At 49.6% G+C, this 18,500-nt stretch overlaps 1 protein-coding gene across 5 annotated transcripts in view; it reads left to right on the top strand.

Annotated features, from left to right (window-relative positions):
• The window catches only part of FMN1 (formin 1), a 367,097-nt gene that overhangs the window by 271,758 nt on the left and 76,839 nt on the right, over positions 1-18,500 (top strand). For all 5 annotated transcript variants that reach the window (XM_075330787.1, XM_075330789.1, XM_075330790.1 and 2 more), the window contains 2 exons: positions 12,545-12,606; positions 14,393-14,481. In XM_075330787.1, coding sequence (XP_075186902.1) covers positions 12,545-12,606; positions 14,393-14,481 — 151 coding nt within the window. The remainder of the gene's footprint in view (positions 1-12,544; positions 12,607-14,392; positions 14,482-18,500) is intronic.

Here is an 18,500-nt window from a genome sequence, read left to right as displayed (position 1 = left end):
TACATTAATGATGCAGTCTGAATTGTTGATCCCATTACAGGCCTATACACTGGAGCTGCCAGCAGGTCACAAATCACAGGAAACCGACCAGACTGAAGCTAGAACAAGATGAAGACTACAGAGGACGAGTATAAAATTTGGGCATGAGCCTTAGATTAAATGCACCCCCTCCTACTGTGAAAAAAAAAAGCTGGAGTGGTGCGTAAAACTGCAGCCGGGACACATGCTAGTCTAAAATTGGGAAACCCTTTTAACTATTAAAGGGCAAGATTGCATTGCAATCCCAGGAATCTCATTTATTCCAATTACAATCATTCTTATTTATTCCGCTTTAATCCTAGAAGTCCGGCTTGTCTCTACACAGTGCGTAAACTGTTTGGATTGGGATCAAATTTCCATTTAACGTTATTTTGCTTAACATAATTTAAGGTATAATCAGATGAGAGCATGTTGCAGAATTTAGTGTGTAGTCTCTACAGGAGCGAGCACATCGGGTGATGCATGTCATTTTAATTGCGCTTGCGTTGGCATGAGCGGACTGTGCCGTGCAATACATTGGCGCCTTACGAATGATAACATCTTTCCTGTATCTCTAATATTGCAAACCTATGTCTCTCTCAGTACGTTTTTATTTGGAATTTCCGTAAGCTCCCAGGATAATATTTGGGCTATCGCGGGATCAGTGTATCCTCATAGATCTTGTAAAACATCCCTCTGGTGTCATCTGCAGCCCCGAGGTGTCCAGAGGAGTCTTGTATAATCATTTTGGATTTAGCGTGTTAAAGGAAAGTTTCTACTTAAAACAATTCAATAACGGGAGCGTGTGAAATGTAGCTGGCGAGTGTTTTTTTTTACGAGCGCCTGCCTTGGAGCTGGGGTCTGCTCTGCTCTATGTCCCATCTGATGGCTATTATTTTCTAATGGGAACAGGTTTGCTCTAATGGCGCTGCGAAGTATAAATTCTTTTTGGAGTGAGCAGACACTGTAGGGCCACATAAAAATGTTTGCCTTAATTTCCCTGCAAAAAAGGAATTCAGAAACCAGACCAGCCTTGTAACGGATTTTTAAAGGTTGAGGAACCCAATAAAATTACCAGCCTTGCACAGCATGCGTCTGCTTCCTTTTGGACTTATTGTTAGGTGTAGGTGAGATATTCAGGAGGCTGACAGTGTGTGTAGGAGGGAAGTGAAAACCCACCAGGAAAGACTGGCTTTAATGAGTCTAATTTGCATTACATGGCAAGCTTCATGCAGACAAGCTTCATAACATTAGCACTTTTCAGACTGTTGGAGGTGTGAACCTTGTGACATTGCTCCTGCTGGCTGGTAAATGAGACACGGGTACATTGCTTAATAACGTACAGCTGCCATAAAGTTGGTGTAAAATGTAGACTGTTTTTGCCGCGCTGGATTGTGAAGCAGAGAGCGGACACCACCAATGTGAACTGGCACTGGTGAGGCTGGAATTATCAGGCGGCCGGAGACTGAGGAGGGAGGAGCGCGGGGGACTGGGGAAACCACTGCGGAGCGGAGACTGGGGAGAAGCACGGGGAACCCACTGTGGAGCGGAGACTGGAGAGAAGCGCGGGGGACTGGGGAAACCACTGCGGAGCGGAGACTGGGGAGAAGCACGGGGAACCCACTGTGGAGCGGAGACTGGAGAGAAGCGCGGGGGACTGGGGAAACCACTGCGGAGCGGAGACTGGGGAGAAGCACGGGGGAACCCACTCTGGAGCGGAGACTGGGGAGAAGCGCGGGGGACGGGGGAACCCACTGCGAAGCGGAGACTGGGGAGAAGGACGGGGGAACCCACTGCGAAGCGGAGACTGGGGAGAAGCGCGGGGGAACCCACTGCGGAGCGGAGACTGGGGAGAAGCGCGAGGGAACCCACTGCAAAGCGGAGACTGGGGAGAAGCGCGGGGGAACCCACTGCGGAGCGGAGACTGGGGAGAAGCGCGGGGGACTGGGGAAACCACTGCGGAGCGGAGACTGGGGAGAAGCACGGGGGAACCCACTGTGGAGCAGAGACTGGGGAGAAGCGCGGGGGACTGGGGACACCACTGCGGAGCGGAGACTGGGAAGAAGCACGGGGGAACCCACTGCAAAGCGGAGACTGAGGAGAAGCGCGGGGGACTGGGGAAACCACTGCGGAGCGGAGACTGGGGAGAAGCACGGGGGAACCCACTGTGGAACGGAGACTGGGGAGAAGCGCGGGGGACTGAAGAAACCACTGCGGAGCGGAGACTGGGGAGAAGCACGGGGGAACCCACTGCAAAGCGGAGACTGGGTAGAAGCGCAGGGGACGGGGGAACCCACTGCGAAGCGGAGACTGGGGAGAAGCGCGGGGGAACCCACTGCGGAGCGGAGACTGGGGAGAAGCGCGAGGGAACCCACTGCAAAGCGGAGACTGGGGAGAAGCGCGAGGGAACCCACTGCAAAGCGGAGACTGGGGAGAAGCGCGGGGGAACCCACTGCGGAGCGGAGACTGGGGAGAAGCACGGGGGACTGGGGAAACCACTGCGGAGCGGAGACTGGGGAGAAGCACGGGGGAACCCACTGCGGAGCTGAGACGGAGGAGGCAGGAGTGCGGGGAACAGGGGAACCCACTGTGGAGTGGAGAGAGACTGGGGAGAAGCACGGGGGAACCCACTGTGGAGCGGAGACTGGGGAGAAGTGCGGGGGACTGGGGAAACCACTGCGGAGCGGAGACTGGGGAGAAGCACGGGGGAACCCACTGCAGAGCGGAGACTGGGGAGAAGCGCGAGGGAACCCACTGCAAAGCGGAGACTGGGGAGAAGCGCGGGGGAACCCACTGCGGAGCGGAGACTGGGGAGAAGCACGGGGGACTGGGGAAACCACTGCGGAGCGGAGACTGGGGAGAAGCACGGGGGAACCCACTGCGGAGCTGAGACGGAGGAGGCAGGAGTGCGGGGAACAGGGGAACCCACTGCGGAGTGGAGAGAGACTGGGGAGAAGCACGGGGGAACCCACTGTGGAGCGGAGACTGGGGAGAAGTGCGGGGGACTGGGGAAACCACTGCGGAGCGGAGACTGGGGAGAAGCACGGGGGAACCCACTGCGGAGCGGAGACTGGGGAGAAGCGCGAGGGAACCCACTGCAAAGCTGAGACTGGGGAGAAGCGCGAGGGAACCCACTGCAAAGCGGAGACTGGGGAGAAGCGCGGGGGAACCCACTGCGGAGCGGAGACTGGGGAAACCACTGCGGAGCGGAGACTGGGGAGAAGCACGGGGGAACCCACTGTGGAGCGGAGACTGGGGAGAAGCGCGGGGGACTGGGGAAACCACTGCGGAGCGGAGACTGGGGAGAAGCACGGGGGAACCCACTGCAAAGCGGAGACTGGGGAGAAGCGCAGGGGACGGGGGAACCCACTGCGAAGCGGAGACTGGGGAGAAGCGCGGGGGAACCCACTGCGGAGCGGAGACTGGGGAGAAGCGCGAGGGAACCCACTGCAAAGCGGAGACTGGGGAGAAGCGCGAGGGAACCCACTGCAAAGCGGAGACTGGGGAGAAGCGCGGGGGAACCCACTGCGGAGCGGAGACTGGGGAAACCACTGCGGAGCGGAGACTGGGGAGAAGCACGGGGGAACCCACTGTGGAGCGGAGACTGGGGAGAAGCGCGGGGGACTGGGGAAACCACTGCGGAGCGGAGACTGGGGAGAAGCACAGGGGAACCCACTGCAAAGCGGAGACTGGGGAGAAGCGCAGGGGACGGGGGAACCCACTGCGAAGCGGAGACTGGGGAGAAGCGCGGGGGAACCCACTGCGGAGCGGAGACTGGGGAGAAGCGCGAGGGAACCCACTGCAAAGCGGAGACTGGGGAGAAGCGCGAGGGAACCCACTGCAAAGCGGAGACTGGGGAGAAGCGCGGGGGAACCCACTGCGGAGCGGAGACTGGGGAGAAGCACGGGGGACTGGGGAAACCACTGCGGAGCGGAGACTGGGGAGAAGCACGGGGAAACCCACTGCGGAGCTGAGACGGAGGAGGCAGGAGTGCGGGGAACAGGGGAACCCACTGCGGAGTGGAGAGAGACTGGGGAGAAGCACGGGGGAACCCACTGTGGAGCGGAGACTGGGGAGAAGCGCGAGGGACCCACTGCAAAGCGGAGACTGGGGAGAAGCGCGGGGGAACCCACTGCGGAGCGGAGACTGGGGAAACCACTGCGGAGCGGAGACTGGGGAGAAGCACGGGGGAACCCACTGCAAAGCAGAGACTGGGGAGAAGCGTGGGGGACTGGGGAAACCACTGCGGAGCGGACACTGGGGAGAAGCACGGGGGAACCCACTGCAAAGCGGAGACTGGGGAGAAGCACGGGGGACTGGGGAAACCACTGCGGAGCGGAGACTGGGGAGAAGCACGGGGGAACCCACTGCAAAGCGGAGACGGTGGAGAAGCGCGGGGGACTGGGGAACCCACTGCGGAGACTGAGGAGGCAGGAGAGTGGGGGACGGGGGAACCCACTGCGGAGCGGAGACTGGGGAGAAGCGCAGGGGACGGGGGAACCCACTGCGGAGCTGAGACGGAGGAGGCAGGAGCGCGGGGGACAGGGGAACCCACTGCGGAGCGGAGAGAGACTGGGGAGAAGCACGGGGGAACCCACCGCGGAGCGGAGATGGGGGAGAAGCATGGGGGATGGGGGAACCCACTAAAGAGCGGAGACTGAGGAGGCAGGAGCGCGGGGGACGGGGGAACCTTGAACCTTGTGACATTGCTCCTGCTGGATGGTAAATGAGACACTGGTACATTGCTTAATAACGTACAGCTGCCATAAAGTTGGTGTAAAATGTAGACTGGGTTTATCACTTATGAGAATGTAAAGTGGTGTCTGTTCTTTGTCACCTAAAATACCATAAACAATGGTAGGCGTATTCTAAGGCTCCTTGGTTTCATTTGGGCTCAAGTAAGACTCATGTACAGGACCCAATTCTGGAACCTGCGGTAACTCTCTGTACAGCCACCTGTTCAATCACGTTAAATTGTAACTGGAACCACTGAGTAATATAATTGAAAGGGGTTTTCCTCCTGATAAAAGTTCATTTTAATCAATAGACCTTGGTATAATAATAATTTCCATAATTGGATGTGTTTAAGAAAAATGTGAAGAGATAATCTTATATGAGGGGCTGCTAAGCTTTTGGCTTTGTGATTTTTTTTTTTTATTTCTATGGTAACGAATGTTACATCACATGAAAGTGTTGCGGGCGGGGACCGCTGCCGCTTTTAGGGCCACTCGGATCCGTGTTGCTGCTGCCGCTCGAGTGGTGACCGGACCCGGGCTCGCACGGCCGTCCATCCTCACAACCGTTGAAAAAGGGGGGCGTATTTACAGGGGGTTTGTTGTGTCAGTGACGCCACCCGTGGGTTGCGGTGAGGGATGGTGACACCGCCACTGCTTGGTGATGGGGCGCCCGGGGCTGATGGAGCAGGGCAGCAAGATGGGATCCCCTCCACGGGTAGGGGAGGTGTAGTCCCAGGGCCTGCGGTCGGAACACGGGAGTGATGGCTGCTGGAGGTGGCGCGTTGGATTGGACAGGGGGTCAATGGTGTACACACAGTTCAGTAATTTCACTGAAGTGCAGTGGTAAACCAAGTTGCCAGTGACCGGCTGCCATTGGAGTGTGTATATGGGTCCCACACCCGGGTTAGTGAACAGGTGTCCCTTCCTCCTGCATGCTGTGTTTCTTTCCTGTTGGACGACTTCGCATGGAACGGAGAAGTCCACTCCTGGTTCTGTGTATTTGGGAGCTGTGGCCCGCGAAATCTGACCCTTGGGATCTCTGTAGGTTCTGACGGACACCCTATTTCCCGTGTTGGGCTTCCGTTTCGCTCTCTGGGCTTCAGGAGAACAAGGTCTGCAACCTTGTCCTCTGCTGGTTAATTAACAAGGGGGTATGCAACCTTCCTCGTCCTAGGGTCCAGGCACCCCGACTGTACACGGCCTCCGGACTGGATTCCCGCTGTCGGCACCGGTGGGCTATGACCCTGCCCTGGTCCACTTAAGGTTTCCCGCTACCAGATCTCCGTCGCCTGTGGCGCCCTGTTCACTGACTGCCACCTAGCCGAGTAGTCTAAGGGCTCTTACCCCTTACTACTACTCCACTGTCAACTGTCAGTTTGAACTCACAGGACTTCACTCCACTCCTCACACCTTCAACTCAGACTCAACTACTTTGTTCCCTCCCCTGACACCTCGGTGGGCGTTCTCATCTGCCTGATCCCGCCCACTGGTGTTTCCTTATTATCATGAAGGGGTGGCTAGGCTTTAATGGCTGGGTGTTGTACCGGAGTGTGGGTTTTGGCGGTAACAAGTAGGATGAACACTTTTGTGACTACTTGGTTTTGCCAGGGCGTCACAAAAGCCTTATGTGTCTGTTTATAAATTGTGTGTTTTGTTGCTTATGGCAACAGTGTTCTAAGCATGCAGGAAAACAAAGTGGTGGAGTCTAATGCAAAATTCACAGCAACTGAGAGCAGAAGAGTGATTCAAATTCTTGTTTCTGCAAGGAAAGTCCACAAAGGATATTCATGGTATGTTGCAGACATTGGGAGATCAATGCCCTTCATATTCCACAGTTAAGAACTGGGTTGCCAAATTTTAAAACTGGCCACGTCCGCACCAATGATGAGGAACATCCTGCACAACAGAGAGTGGTGGTTGTTCCGGAGATCATCGATGTTGTGCACAACCACATACTGGAGAATCCACAAATTTCAGCTAAAGCAATAGCAGACATCATGGGGATTTCCCGTGGATGGGTTTGTGTCATTATCCATGAACATTTGGACATGAGGAAGCGATCTGCAAAGTGGGTCCCCAAATGTTTGACAACAGATCAGAGAAGCAAGTGTGGCGCCCCTGAGGCTTCCGTCGCCACAGGTCATTGCACCCCACCTGCGGTGTGATGCCCATTCTGGGAGAGGAAGAGAGTGAACTCCGGTCCCCTGGTAAATCCACACTACACCCATTGCTAGGGACACACAGGACCAGGGAAAGTGGCAGGCAACCCTCCCATGCTGCATGCTGGGAGGGGCTGTAAGACCCATCCCTGCTCCCATAGGGTGGTAGCTTAGCAACTGGGGAGGTGGGAGGAGCCACCAGAGAGCAGATAGAGAAAGGAAGGTCAAGTTAGTTTCAGTTCGCTCAGGGAGTGAGAGAGTGAGGAGTGAGCATGTAGTTGGAGGAGAAGAACGAGAGAAAGGAGGGAGGAGGAGGCCTGCTGGAAGCAGGCAAGGAGGAGAAAGAGAAGGCAAGAAAGGGTTGCAGGGCCGCGGGTAGTCCTGTAGGTACCACGAGCTGTCCTTGTTGGGTACCGAAGCCGAGGGCCCAGAGGCGCTACGAGTAGCTGCAGGCTGCGGTGGCCTGATCCACAGTGACATCGGTGGAGTGATTAGCTGCGACAGGGGACGGTCCCTAGAGACTGGAGGAGTGCAAAGACAATCTCCAAACAGTAAAAACCGAGGCCCAGGGACGTTGCAAGCTCCCAGGGCCAGAACCCATAGCAGCCGTCCAGAAAAGGGGTAATCAGCCGACAGGTGACCCCCCAGCCTGGAGGCTGTAGTGGAGGCCAAGCCAGGGCCATCCAAACTCGGGCAAGGCTAGTGAAGACAGCAGAGAAAGAGACACTAAGAGAAGGGCACCGGATTTCACACTCTGAATCACCCAGAAGACGGAGGTCCCTGACAGTGGTCCCAGCAGTCCAAGGGTCCTGCTGCCCTGACAAGAACTGTGAGTAAAAAGAACTGGAACTGCACCTCTGAAGTCGCCTCAGTTATTTCATCCACATAGACATTCACAAGCACCAACTGTGCCCCGGGCATTGCTCCACCTGTGGGGAGCAGTACCACCATAGCTGCCATCACATCGTCCCGGTGGCCTCACACAGCAGCGGCGGCTTACTAGCCGCATACCACAGGTGGCGTCACGAACACAAACTTAAAGTCATCAGCCACATATTATACTGACACCCACCAGGGCCACGGAGCCGGGCCCAGCCACCACTGACTACCACCAGACTAGTCCGGCCCGGCACCGGGTGTCCCATAGCCCTGGGGTGGGTGAGTCACATGCGAGTGAAAACTTCCTGGTCCATTTGTCAGCGTTTCCGGACTGATAAGAACTTCCTGGATCGACCGGTCACTATAGATGAGACCTGGATTTATTTATATGACCCTGAAAACAAGCAGTCAAGAGTGGAGGCACTGGTTCTCCTTGTCCAAAGAAGTTCAGGGTGAAAAAAATCTGCCACTAAGGTGATTGTGTCTGTGTTCTGGGATAAGGAAGGGCATACTGCTAGTGGACTACCTTCAAAAGGGTTCCACCATCAATGCAAGGTATTACATTAAACCTTTGGACCAAATGAAGGCAGCTCTGAAGGCCAAAAAGCACAGGAAGCTGTCCAAAGGAATCTTGTTCCTGCAAGACAACGCCTCCAATCACACTGCACAAGAGACCCCTGCAAAACTGGCAGAGCTGGGCTTCCAGCTGGTTGACCACCCACCTTATTCACCAGATCTAGCTTCTTCTGACTATCGTTTCCAAACCTGAAAAACACCTCAAGTGTAGAAAATTTCACATAATTTCTGATGCCATGTCTGCTATGGATGACTTGTTTGAGGCACAACCAAAATCCTTCTTTTTGCTAGGTTTACAGAACTTGGAATACCGATGGAAGAAGTGTGTTTACATCAGTGGAGATTATGTGGAATAAATGTTAACGTTTCTTGCCAAAGACTTATCAGCAGCCCCTCGTATATGTGCCCCCTGTACTGTGTAATGACTGTCTGACCGTACAGGGACATGGTCTGATCATGCCACATCTGGTCTTGGGGAGGATGCAAATATTTCCTCCGGTGCCTTGGCCTATACTTCCCTCTGGTGATGGCACTTATGCTCCCCTCCGATGCTTGCGCCTATACTTCCTTCCAGTGACTGCGTTGTTCCATTGATGTCTGAAGCCACATTCCTGGGGCTCACATGACTTTGACACGTGGGCCCCACAACCAATCAGCGCTTGGCATCTGTCTCCACACCTTTGGATATTTGAGCAGGTGAGCGCTGTACTGACTTCCTGTTCAAACATCTGAAAGCGGGGACAAAGAAACCTGAACTGATTGGTCATGGAATATGTGTGGCACCCAGGGGTTAACCTTACTAGTCACTGGGCTGGGGATATCATGGGTGGCCCTGCCCAGCTTTGTGCCTCAAGGTGTCCACAATAAAAGGGAAATAGAAGATTGGGAGTGATGTTTGTCGTGACTCCACCTGCAGTACGCGGCCAGGGACTAGCTGCCGCTGCTGTCGCTGTCCTCTGGGATGGATGGTAATAGCCTCAAAGATATTGCTTCCCACACTTAGAGCGGGCCCCGGGGAAATGAGGGCGGTGGGGACGGCTGGTTTCACCAAAGCGCGGGGTGCTGGCAATGACAAGGACGACACCGGGGCTGCGGTTCAAAGTTCTTTGTACTCACAGTTCATAAGATTCCCCAGTGGTGCTGCTTTCCACCGCAATGGGCTCCAGCCGGTCCCGGGTAAATCGGAAGCAATCACCGATGTCTGTGGATTGTGAGGCCTTCCTCCTCTGTGCTTACTTGTGGATCCCCGTGGCTTGAAGCAACTTGGGGACCCCAGTGTTCTTGTAAAATGTCCCGATCCGTATGCAGGTGGCGCGGATCCCCCATGGGGCCCGATCGTGATCTCGACCCCGGACCCTATGTGTCATTGTGCTCCGGGAAAATGGGTTGTGGGCAATGGGACTTGGAATCCCTATTTCCTGCAGATTCTGGTGGTCCAACGTAGAATGTGCTAATCGTCGTAACCCCTTTGGGGAACAAGTGTGTGCCCGTTTAAGACATGATGAAAAATTGTATTTGAAGAAGTTTTGTTTGAGACCTGTGACCGTGTCAGTCTGTGTCGCATGAAGAAACAAGTGCTGTGTTGCACTAAAGAGGCGAACATGGTGCAGAGAAAATCCACAGGACTTCACTGCAGTTAAACAGCAGTTTCTGCTGTGACTACCATGGCATTCGACTGCCCCTTTAACAAAACCACAATGCATATATATTATCCATTATACACTCTATACATTAGTTTGATTTGATGTTTGTAAAAATGAGCGGAAATCACCTTTTATCTATAATTTTCTGATAATCGAGCCTCACATTTCAAGACCTCTCCAAGACCTTCAAAATGAAAAATTAACTGGAAAATAAATGGAGCTCTGTGTTTGACTACTTTGTGAAAGTTTGGGAACCACCCTTATCTATTACACACAGATTAAAATGTCCTAAAACAGAAACCCACTATGCTGTGGGCAACCCATAAACACAGATAAGGGTTACATCGCATGTCCAAGTGCTTTTGTTGATCACATTGTCCATCATGGCTCCAAATCCCATTGCGTTAAGAAATTTGGATTTTATTTTTTTTTACCCAAAAATATAATTAATTTTTTTTTTTTTTTTTATCCTAAAGTGTTTTAGTAATTACAGTAAAAATAATTTTGTGAACATCATTCTTAGAAAAAGGACACCTAGACAGCTATGACCATGTTAAGTTGAATTGTACAGTCAACAGCTTTTGAAAAATTAGATTCAAAGTCCAAAAGCTAGTCAAACATAAGTGGAAACAGAACGAAAATGATCTTTACAAAGGAAGAAAAACAAGTAAAATTTTAAAAGGCTCCTTTCTCTTCAAACTGGAAGTTTACAATGGGAAAATATGTCTTGGCAACATGATTCTGTAAACTAAATACTATTCTGGCACACTGGGTTAGCCAACTCCATTTACGTTAGAAGAGAACTTTTATGAGGAAAGAAAAGTAGTTATGACAAGAATCGCAGGAAACAATCGGTTGAACGCCCCGTATGGGTAATAGAAGAGTAGACAACAGAACATTTAAGGTATATTTGTAGAGGTTCGGAGAAATGAATGATTGAAGAAATACAACTAAAGATGTCTCCTAAATTTATAAACCCATAATATCCTATAAATAGGCAAGTGTTTCATATATGAAATTGGGTATCCTTCGGCGGCAAAAACTTCAAAGTAATGAATTAACAAGTTATTTGAAAAGTTTGAATATTAAACCTGTTACAATAAAAATAACAATCCTGTTGGGAACCTTCACCATTCTTCATTGTTAGATACTCATCCAATAATTGTGTGTAGTGATGCTTTTGTAAGGACAAATTCTAACTGTACTCTACTAGACCGAACTTGGCCTCGGTGAGTTCAAATTTGATTTACTATATCAGGCAGTTTCTTTAGGTTGCCCTAGTCTGTAAAATTGAATCCTATAACTTTTCTTTGTAGAGGATGACTGTCACACTAGGTACGGGGGAGTACCAAGCGAAAGGGAAGGGGAAAAACGCAAAAACATTGTAAACATTCCCTTATACTGATGGGAATTATCTGATTTGCTAATAATGACCTATAATTGAGTCTCTTTTATATTTTTTTTTTTTTGAGGTTATCGGTACTCTTTAAGGTCATCACTATGAATAAATTTCTTGCTATTAGGACCATTATCAGCAATTCTTACAGGTTAAAAGAATCATCTTTAACAGTGCGCTTCCTATAGGCTGTTTTGCGTTTAATTTATAATAATAATAATATTTATTCATTTATATAGCGCTATTAATTCCAGAGCGCTTTACATACATCAGCAATACTGTCCCCACTGGGCCTCACAATCTAAGGTCCCTATCAGTATATTTTTGAATTGTGGGAGGAAACCGGAGAACCCGGAGGAAACCCACGCAAACACGGGGAGAACATACAAACTCCTTGCAGATGGTGTCCTTGGTGGGATTTGAACCGAGGACCCCAGCGCTGCAAGACTGCAGTGCTAACCACTGAGCCACCACAAGACTGCAGTGCTAACCACTGAGCCACCGTGCCGCCCTAATTTTTAAGCATCATGTAGTTAATAAGAAAACCAAAATTGCCAACATCTTATTACTACAAGAGGAATATATGTCAACAAACAGTTGTATAAATTGCTGGTTAAGGAAATACTTGATTAAATGTATTTTTGGAAAAAATCTGATTACTGTAAAATGCTTGGAAGGAGTTTATAAGTTTATACATTAAAGCAAATCGTGTGCTCTATGTAGTGTAATAAAATCTATGAACAAAATAGACTGAAACGCGTTGTATACAGCTTGATTGGTTTCTTTAATATTCCCTTTTAACTTGATCAGGTTAGACTTGTGCCTCGTCATCATTGACAAACTTGTGTCTTAAGGATACACCACTTATCGGCTACAGCCTTTTACATTGAATTGTCAGTCTGGTCTTCCCTAGCCACAAGCTTGTAATTAAGGGAAAGTGCACGAAAAAAAATAATCTACCCATACGTTTCATTGTTTTTGATGTCTGTATTACTCAGATTTGTGTAATAAGTCTACAAAGTGTGTTTTCAGCCTAGTTTCATTTCAATGCAAATTCTTCATCCATTACCCAAGAATTGTGTTTTTTAAGCATTTTGATAATTTAGGTCTCTGAATGTGACTTTTTTCTTTCCACAGCAATTTTAAATGTAGATGATTCCGTCGTGGATCTGGAAACATTAGAAGCTTTGTATGAAAATGTAAGTTGATTTTAATTGTAACCAAAGTATCTAAATTTCCTATCAACTTTAGTATCCATAGTTCTGTAATTGATTTGTGATGTAACAGTCTTTTTTTTTTTTTTTTTTCTTTTTTTTTTTTTTGTCGTCAGGCAGTTTGTGGTGATGTGGTTTTTTCCTGTAAAATTCTTTTTTTTTTTTTTTCTTTAAACTTCTTTTTATGTTTAAAAAAAACACAAAACTTAACATACAATATTTGTCAACAATAATAATAAGTTTTAGAAATTAATTTACAATCATTTTACAATCACCAGAACAAAACCCCAAACCCCCCCCCCCCCCTCCTCCCTACGTGCATCCTCTAAGGCTACTTTCACACATCAGTTTCTTGGCATCAGGCACAATCTGGTGTGTGCCTGATGCAACAGACCCAGCGCAGAATATGAAAATACGGATGCGCCAGATCCTTCTTTTTTGTTTTTGATGGATCTGGTATGCCTGATCCGTCAAACGGATCCGGCGCATCAGTTGTTGCATTTTGTTTGCTGGATCCATTTTATTACAATAAATTAAAGCATGCTCAGTTTAATAAAAACTGATCTGATGGCCGCATCCGTTTTTTGCCGGATCTGGTTTCCATAGGCTTCCATTGTAAATCACGCCAGATCAGCGTGATGTGGTTTTTTGTCAAAGAACGTTACAAGAGGCGTTCCATACGGCCACCGCATTAGCCAATTACGACGGATCCGACAAAAGCCGAATGCAACGCAAGGCCATCAGGCACAATCCGGCGCTAATACAAATCAATGAGGATAAAACTGATCCGGTGCCGGATCCGTTTAATCAGTTTTTTTTTCCAGATTGTGCCTGATGGGGAAAAAAACTGATGTGTGAGTAGCTTAACCTATGGTGTCCGTTATTATGGAATTGGGTTACGTTCACTTATGATTTCCAATAAATACCACAATGTGTGTTCAAACTGGGATCTAAGTCTGGTTCTAATGACATCCGGCAATGTGGGGTAGGAATGTGGACCATGTGTTTGACAAAATATTTTTTTTTTTTTTTTTAACTTTTCCTTGTTCGAGAGCGCGTCCAGCCAGTCCATCCTGAATACAAACATAACCTTAGTTTGAATAAGTGATAAAGATGGGGGTTCCGGACTAAGCCACTTATGTAATATACTCTTCCTGGTAGCCGAGGCCCATATAATAAGAGCTGCTTTAATATGTCTTGGTATTTTTAATTGGTTTTCTTCCAGAATATTAAAAATAGGCTATTATGGTGTCAGTGGAAATTGAATGTTATATTTAGATTGTAGAACTGAATGAATGCACCCCCAGACACCCCTAATCTGCGCACATTCCCAAAGGTGATGAAATAAGTCTGTCTTCTCTTTGCCACATTTGGAACAATTGTAGTTCGCTCTCGAGTTTTTTTGACTGAATATAGGGGGTGGTGTAGGCCCTATGGAAAATCATTAATGCCATATCTGTGTAACTACTAGCTGACCTAAATTTTCTTTGAATCGGTGTGGCCAGTTTCATATTCCGGTATGACCTCCCTCCATTTTGAGGGTCCTCAGATTCTCGTCTCCCACGACCAATGGGGTCTTAATCTCGCATATATATGGCTTGTTGAGAAAACCTGTGTCTTTGGCTTGTTTCAAGAATTTGTCTAGGTCTGACCCTCGCTCGGATCTTGGTTTACTAGGTATGCATTTCTGTGCAAAACTGCGAGTTTGGAGAAACAAAAAGGGGTTTCCAGCAAAAGTTTGAAATTTTTATTTTTTATATATTCTTTTTAGAGGGCACAGAAGGAAGAGCTGGAAACCATCAAAAAGCATTATGAGACCTCCACTGCAGAAAATGTGAAGCTGCTAGACAAACCTGAACAGTAAGAACCATGACTTCTCCTTATTTTATAGTATTAGGCCAGGGCCACACAGGGCACTAGTGCGATGCTCGCATGACACTCTGCTTGCACTGGCAGCACAGCAGAGCCGAGTGTCATGCTAGTATCTCTGCGACTGAGGTCCAACCTGGCCGGCTCTGAGGATGGGTGGGCCAGTGCTGCGGAGGAGAGGGAGGGATTTCTCTCCCTCTCTCTTTCGTAGCCGGCTATTGCGATTCTCCCTCTGCACGTGCTGTACAGCGGTGTACCGCGAGTGCAGTGCGATTTTTCTCTCGCCCCATTCACTTGAATGGGCGCGAGAGAAAAGTGTCTCGCATTACACCCACAGCATGCTGCGATTGTTTTCTCGGTCCGATCAGGACTGAGAAAATCGCTCATGTGCACTGACACACAGGCTAATATTGGTCCGAGTGGAATGCGATGTTTTATCGCACTCCACTTGCACCGATTTTCTCGCCGTGTGGCTTAGGCCTTATGCTTAATGTCACTGAAAACAGTGTACAAGAAGGACAGTTGAACTCTGTAAGTACTAAGATTTGTAATAATGAATATGGGAACATAGACATGCATTACTGCTATGAGAAAATGTACAAATTGGGATACTTGGCACACAAAAATGGCCAGTTTTATATGAGCCCAACAGCCAACAACAAGGCAACCTCATTTTTTTTTTTAAAAAAACTAATGCCTCTGTCACGAACAGCCGGGGAAGTCCCTCAGAAATCTGCAGCTGTTCACTGATTTGTTACACACGACTACTCTCTAGCGCCCCCCTTGTCTGCAGGCCACTTTTGGTACTGCAGGACAATGCATAAGATGAGGCTGCTGAGCTGATAATGCCAAATATTGGAGGTCTCACAGCAAGGGTAAATGTATATCTCTGATTCCTGCTAATGGAATATTTATATACCTCGGTACCCTTAATGATAGCACTCCAATAATTCTATGCAATAACAATTACGCTGCCACCACCCAGACTTTCTACAGGTAGCTGGGAACCCGTTTCAGATAGCATAAGGCCCTTCGGGGTTTTGGATTCGTATATAAAGCATAAGGAAAGAAACTCTTAAATTTTTATATATTTAATCCGAAAATAGGCAGTGTTTAAAGAATATACAAGAAGTTACAAAAGGGAACAATACACATTACGGCATAACAGTTACATTAAAATAAAAGGTATAAACATGAAACTTACTAAGCTTCTGCCATAGAAGTGACGTCTGCTTATGGAGGGAGGGTCTCCAAGAGATGTTAGAATCGGCCAGCATCACCCTTCATGATGCCCTCCTAAGTACTGACTGGCCCCCCAAGACAGGAACTGTCTCTTATGCTCTTGCTAGCCCCCCTTGCCTGTGACATCATTTTACAGTCACTTGTGGGCTGTGCTCTGATGTTCACAGAGTTCCATAATTCTAGGGTTTTTCATATCTTTGCTCCTGGGTCACACAGGTGAAAGATATTAGCGTCATATTTAATATCTCGATTTTACAGTTACATTGATACCAAACACAACGACTCTAGCACAATTTTACTGGCCAATACTAATTTGTCGTGATTCCGTCGATCTCCTCGTCAGGTGAGACGGTGCGCTGGATTCCGCACGACGCAGGGATTCTGGCAATGTGTTTTTCATCTTTCTAGCATTAAAGTCGCACTTCAAAACCTGCTTTGGGAGTTTTCCCGCCAATATTACAAAGAATTGTCTTTCTCTGCAGCTTTTGGCTTTTCTTCTACCATCACCCAAAGTCATAAATACCTTAAGCTTCCAGGCCAATCAGATAATCGTCATGACGATCTCTGGCTGATGGTGGACAGGAGGGGGATGGAGACCCTTCAATAGTTCTACATGACACCTCCCCCTTTTTGAGGTAGCATGGGAGATTGATTTGCCAATCGTCTCCTAAGCCTACCTCGCTGGCATCCCCCTGCCGGGACAGCCCATCAGCGTTGCCATGCTCAACACCCTTCCTGTGTTGAATGGTAAAGTCATACTGCTGTAGTGCCAAGCTCCACCGCAGTAGCTTACCATTGTCGCCGGCCACCCGATGTAGCCAGCTGAGAGGGTTGTGGTCTGTCACTATGGTGAAGTTGCGTCCATATAGGTAGGGCTGCAGTTTCCGCAGGGCCCACACTATAGAGAGGCACTCCTTCTCCACAGTGGCATAGGCCACTTCCCGGGATAAGAGCTTGCGGCTGAGAAACATCACCGGATGCTCTTCTCCCTTCCCATTTACCTGGCTGAGTACTGCACCAAGGCCAAACGCACTGGCATCTGTCTGAACTATGAACCGTCGGGTGAAGTCCGGGGCTTGTAGGATTGGGGAACTGGCGAGGGCAGCTTTCAGTGCCCTGAAGGACCGTTCACAGTCATCTGTCCAGGTGACTACTTGCGGTAGCTTCTTTTTGGTGAGGTCCGTCAATGGCTTAGCAAGAGCACTATAGTTAGGAACGAACTTCCTATAGTACCCTGCCGTACCCAAGAAGGACATCACCTGCTTCTTTGACTTGGGGGTAGGCCAGGAGGTGATGGCGTCAACCTTCCCTGGCTCTGGTTTCAGGGTCCCGCCACCCACTCTGTGTCCGAGGTACTGTACCTCCGTCATGCCGATCTGACACTTCCCTGGTTTTATAGTCAGACCAGCGCTTTGGATCCGCCTGAGCACCTGCTCCAGGTGCCCCAGGTGTTCCTCCCAAGTGGGACTAAAGATGGCAATGTCATCCAGGTAAGCTACTGCAAACCCTCCTAGTCCCTCGAGCAGCTGGTCGACCAATCGCTGGAAAGTGGCAGGAGCATTTCTCATGCCAAAGGGCATGACAAGGGATTCATACAGCCCAAATGGGGTGATGAAGGCGGACCTTTCCTGTGCTTCCTTGGACATAGGAATCTGCCAGTACCCTCGACTCAGGTCCATGATGGTCAGGTACCGGGCCCCGGCTAAGCAATCCAGTAACTCATCGATGCGTGGCATTGGGTACGCATCGGGTGCTGTGATTGCATTTAGCCTCCTGTAGTCCACACAAAACCGGGTTGTCCGGTCCTTTTTTGGAACCAAGACTACAGGCGAGGCCCATGCACTTTTGGACCTCTGGATCACTCCCAGGACTAGCATTTCATCGATCTCCCTTTTTATGTCCTTTTGTACCTCTAGGGAGACACGGTATGGGGGTTGACGAACTGGGGAATGACTCCCTGTGTCCACCTGGTGGGTGGCTAGGGATGTCTTCCCTGGGACATTCGTGAAGGTCATCAGGTAGGGCCGGAATACCTCCCGCAGCTGGGACTTTTGGTCCAAGGATAGCTGTGGGTTGAATGCCGCCTCCTCGATCGACCCTCCATCCCGGGCCGAGGCGAGCAAGTCCACCAAGACTTCACTTTCGCCTTCCTCGGGAAGACTACACACAGGAAGGGCAAAGGCTTCCCTGTCATGATGAGCTTTCATCATGTTGACATGGAAGACCTTTTGCCTCTTCCTGGCATGGTCGATGGTGACCACGTAGTTTACATCATTGAGGCGCTGATGCACCAGGTATGGACCCTCCCAGGCCGCCTGAAGCTTGTTCTGGGTCATTGGGACTAGGACCCACACCTTCTGACCCACTTCGTACACCCGCTCTCGAGCGTGTTGGTCGTACCATCGCTTCTGGCTGGCCTGGGCTTGCGCCATATTCTCATGCACCATCTGCGTCATTGACTGCATTTTGTCACGTAGCCGAATGACATACTCCACAACGGACACTTCTGGGGAGTTCAGTTCCTCTTCCCAGGATTCCCTTACCAGACCAAGAGGCCCCCGGACTCGTCTGCCATACAGGAGCTCGAAGGGGGAAAACCCCGTTGAGGCCTGTGGTACCTCTCTGTAGGCAAACAGCAGGTGTGAGAGATACCGCTCCCAGTCGCGTCCATGTGACTCAACCAGCATCTTAAGCATCTGCTTAAGTGTACCATTAAATCGCTCACACAAACCATTGGTCTGTGGGTGATAAGCGCTTGATATCAGATG

Source organism: Anomaloglossus baeobatrachus, chromosome 12 (assembly GCF_048569485.1).
Source record: "Anomaloglossus baeobatrachus isolate aAnoBae1 chromosome 12, aAnoBae1.hap1, whole genome shotgun sequence".
In the NCBI taxonomy this organism is placed as follows: Eukaryota; Metazoa; Chordata; class Amphibia; order Anura; family Aromobatidae; genus Anomaloglossus; species Anomaloglossus baeobatrachus.
This window is presented reverse-complemented; position numbering and strand designations above follow the sequence as displayed.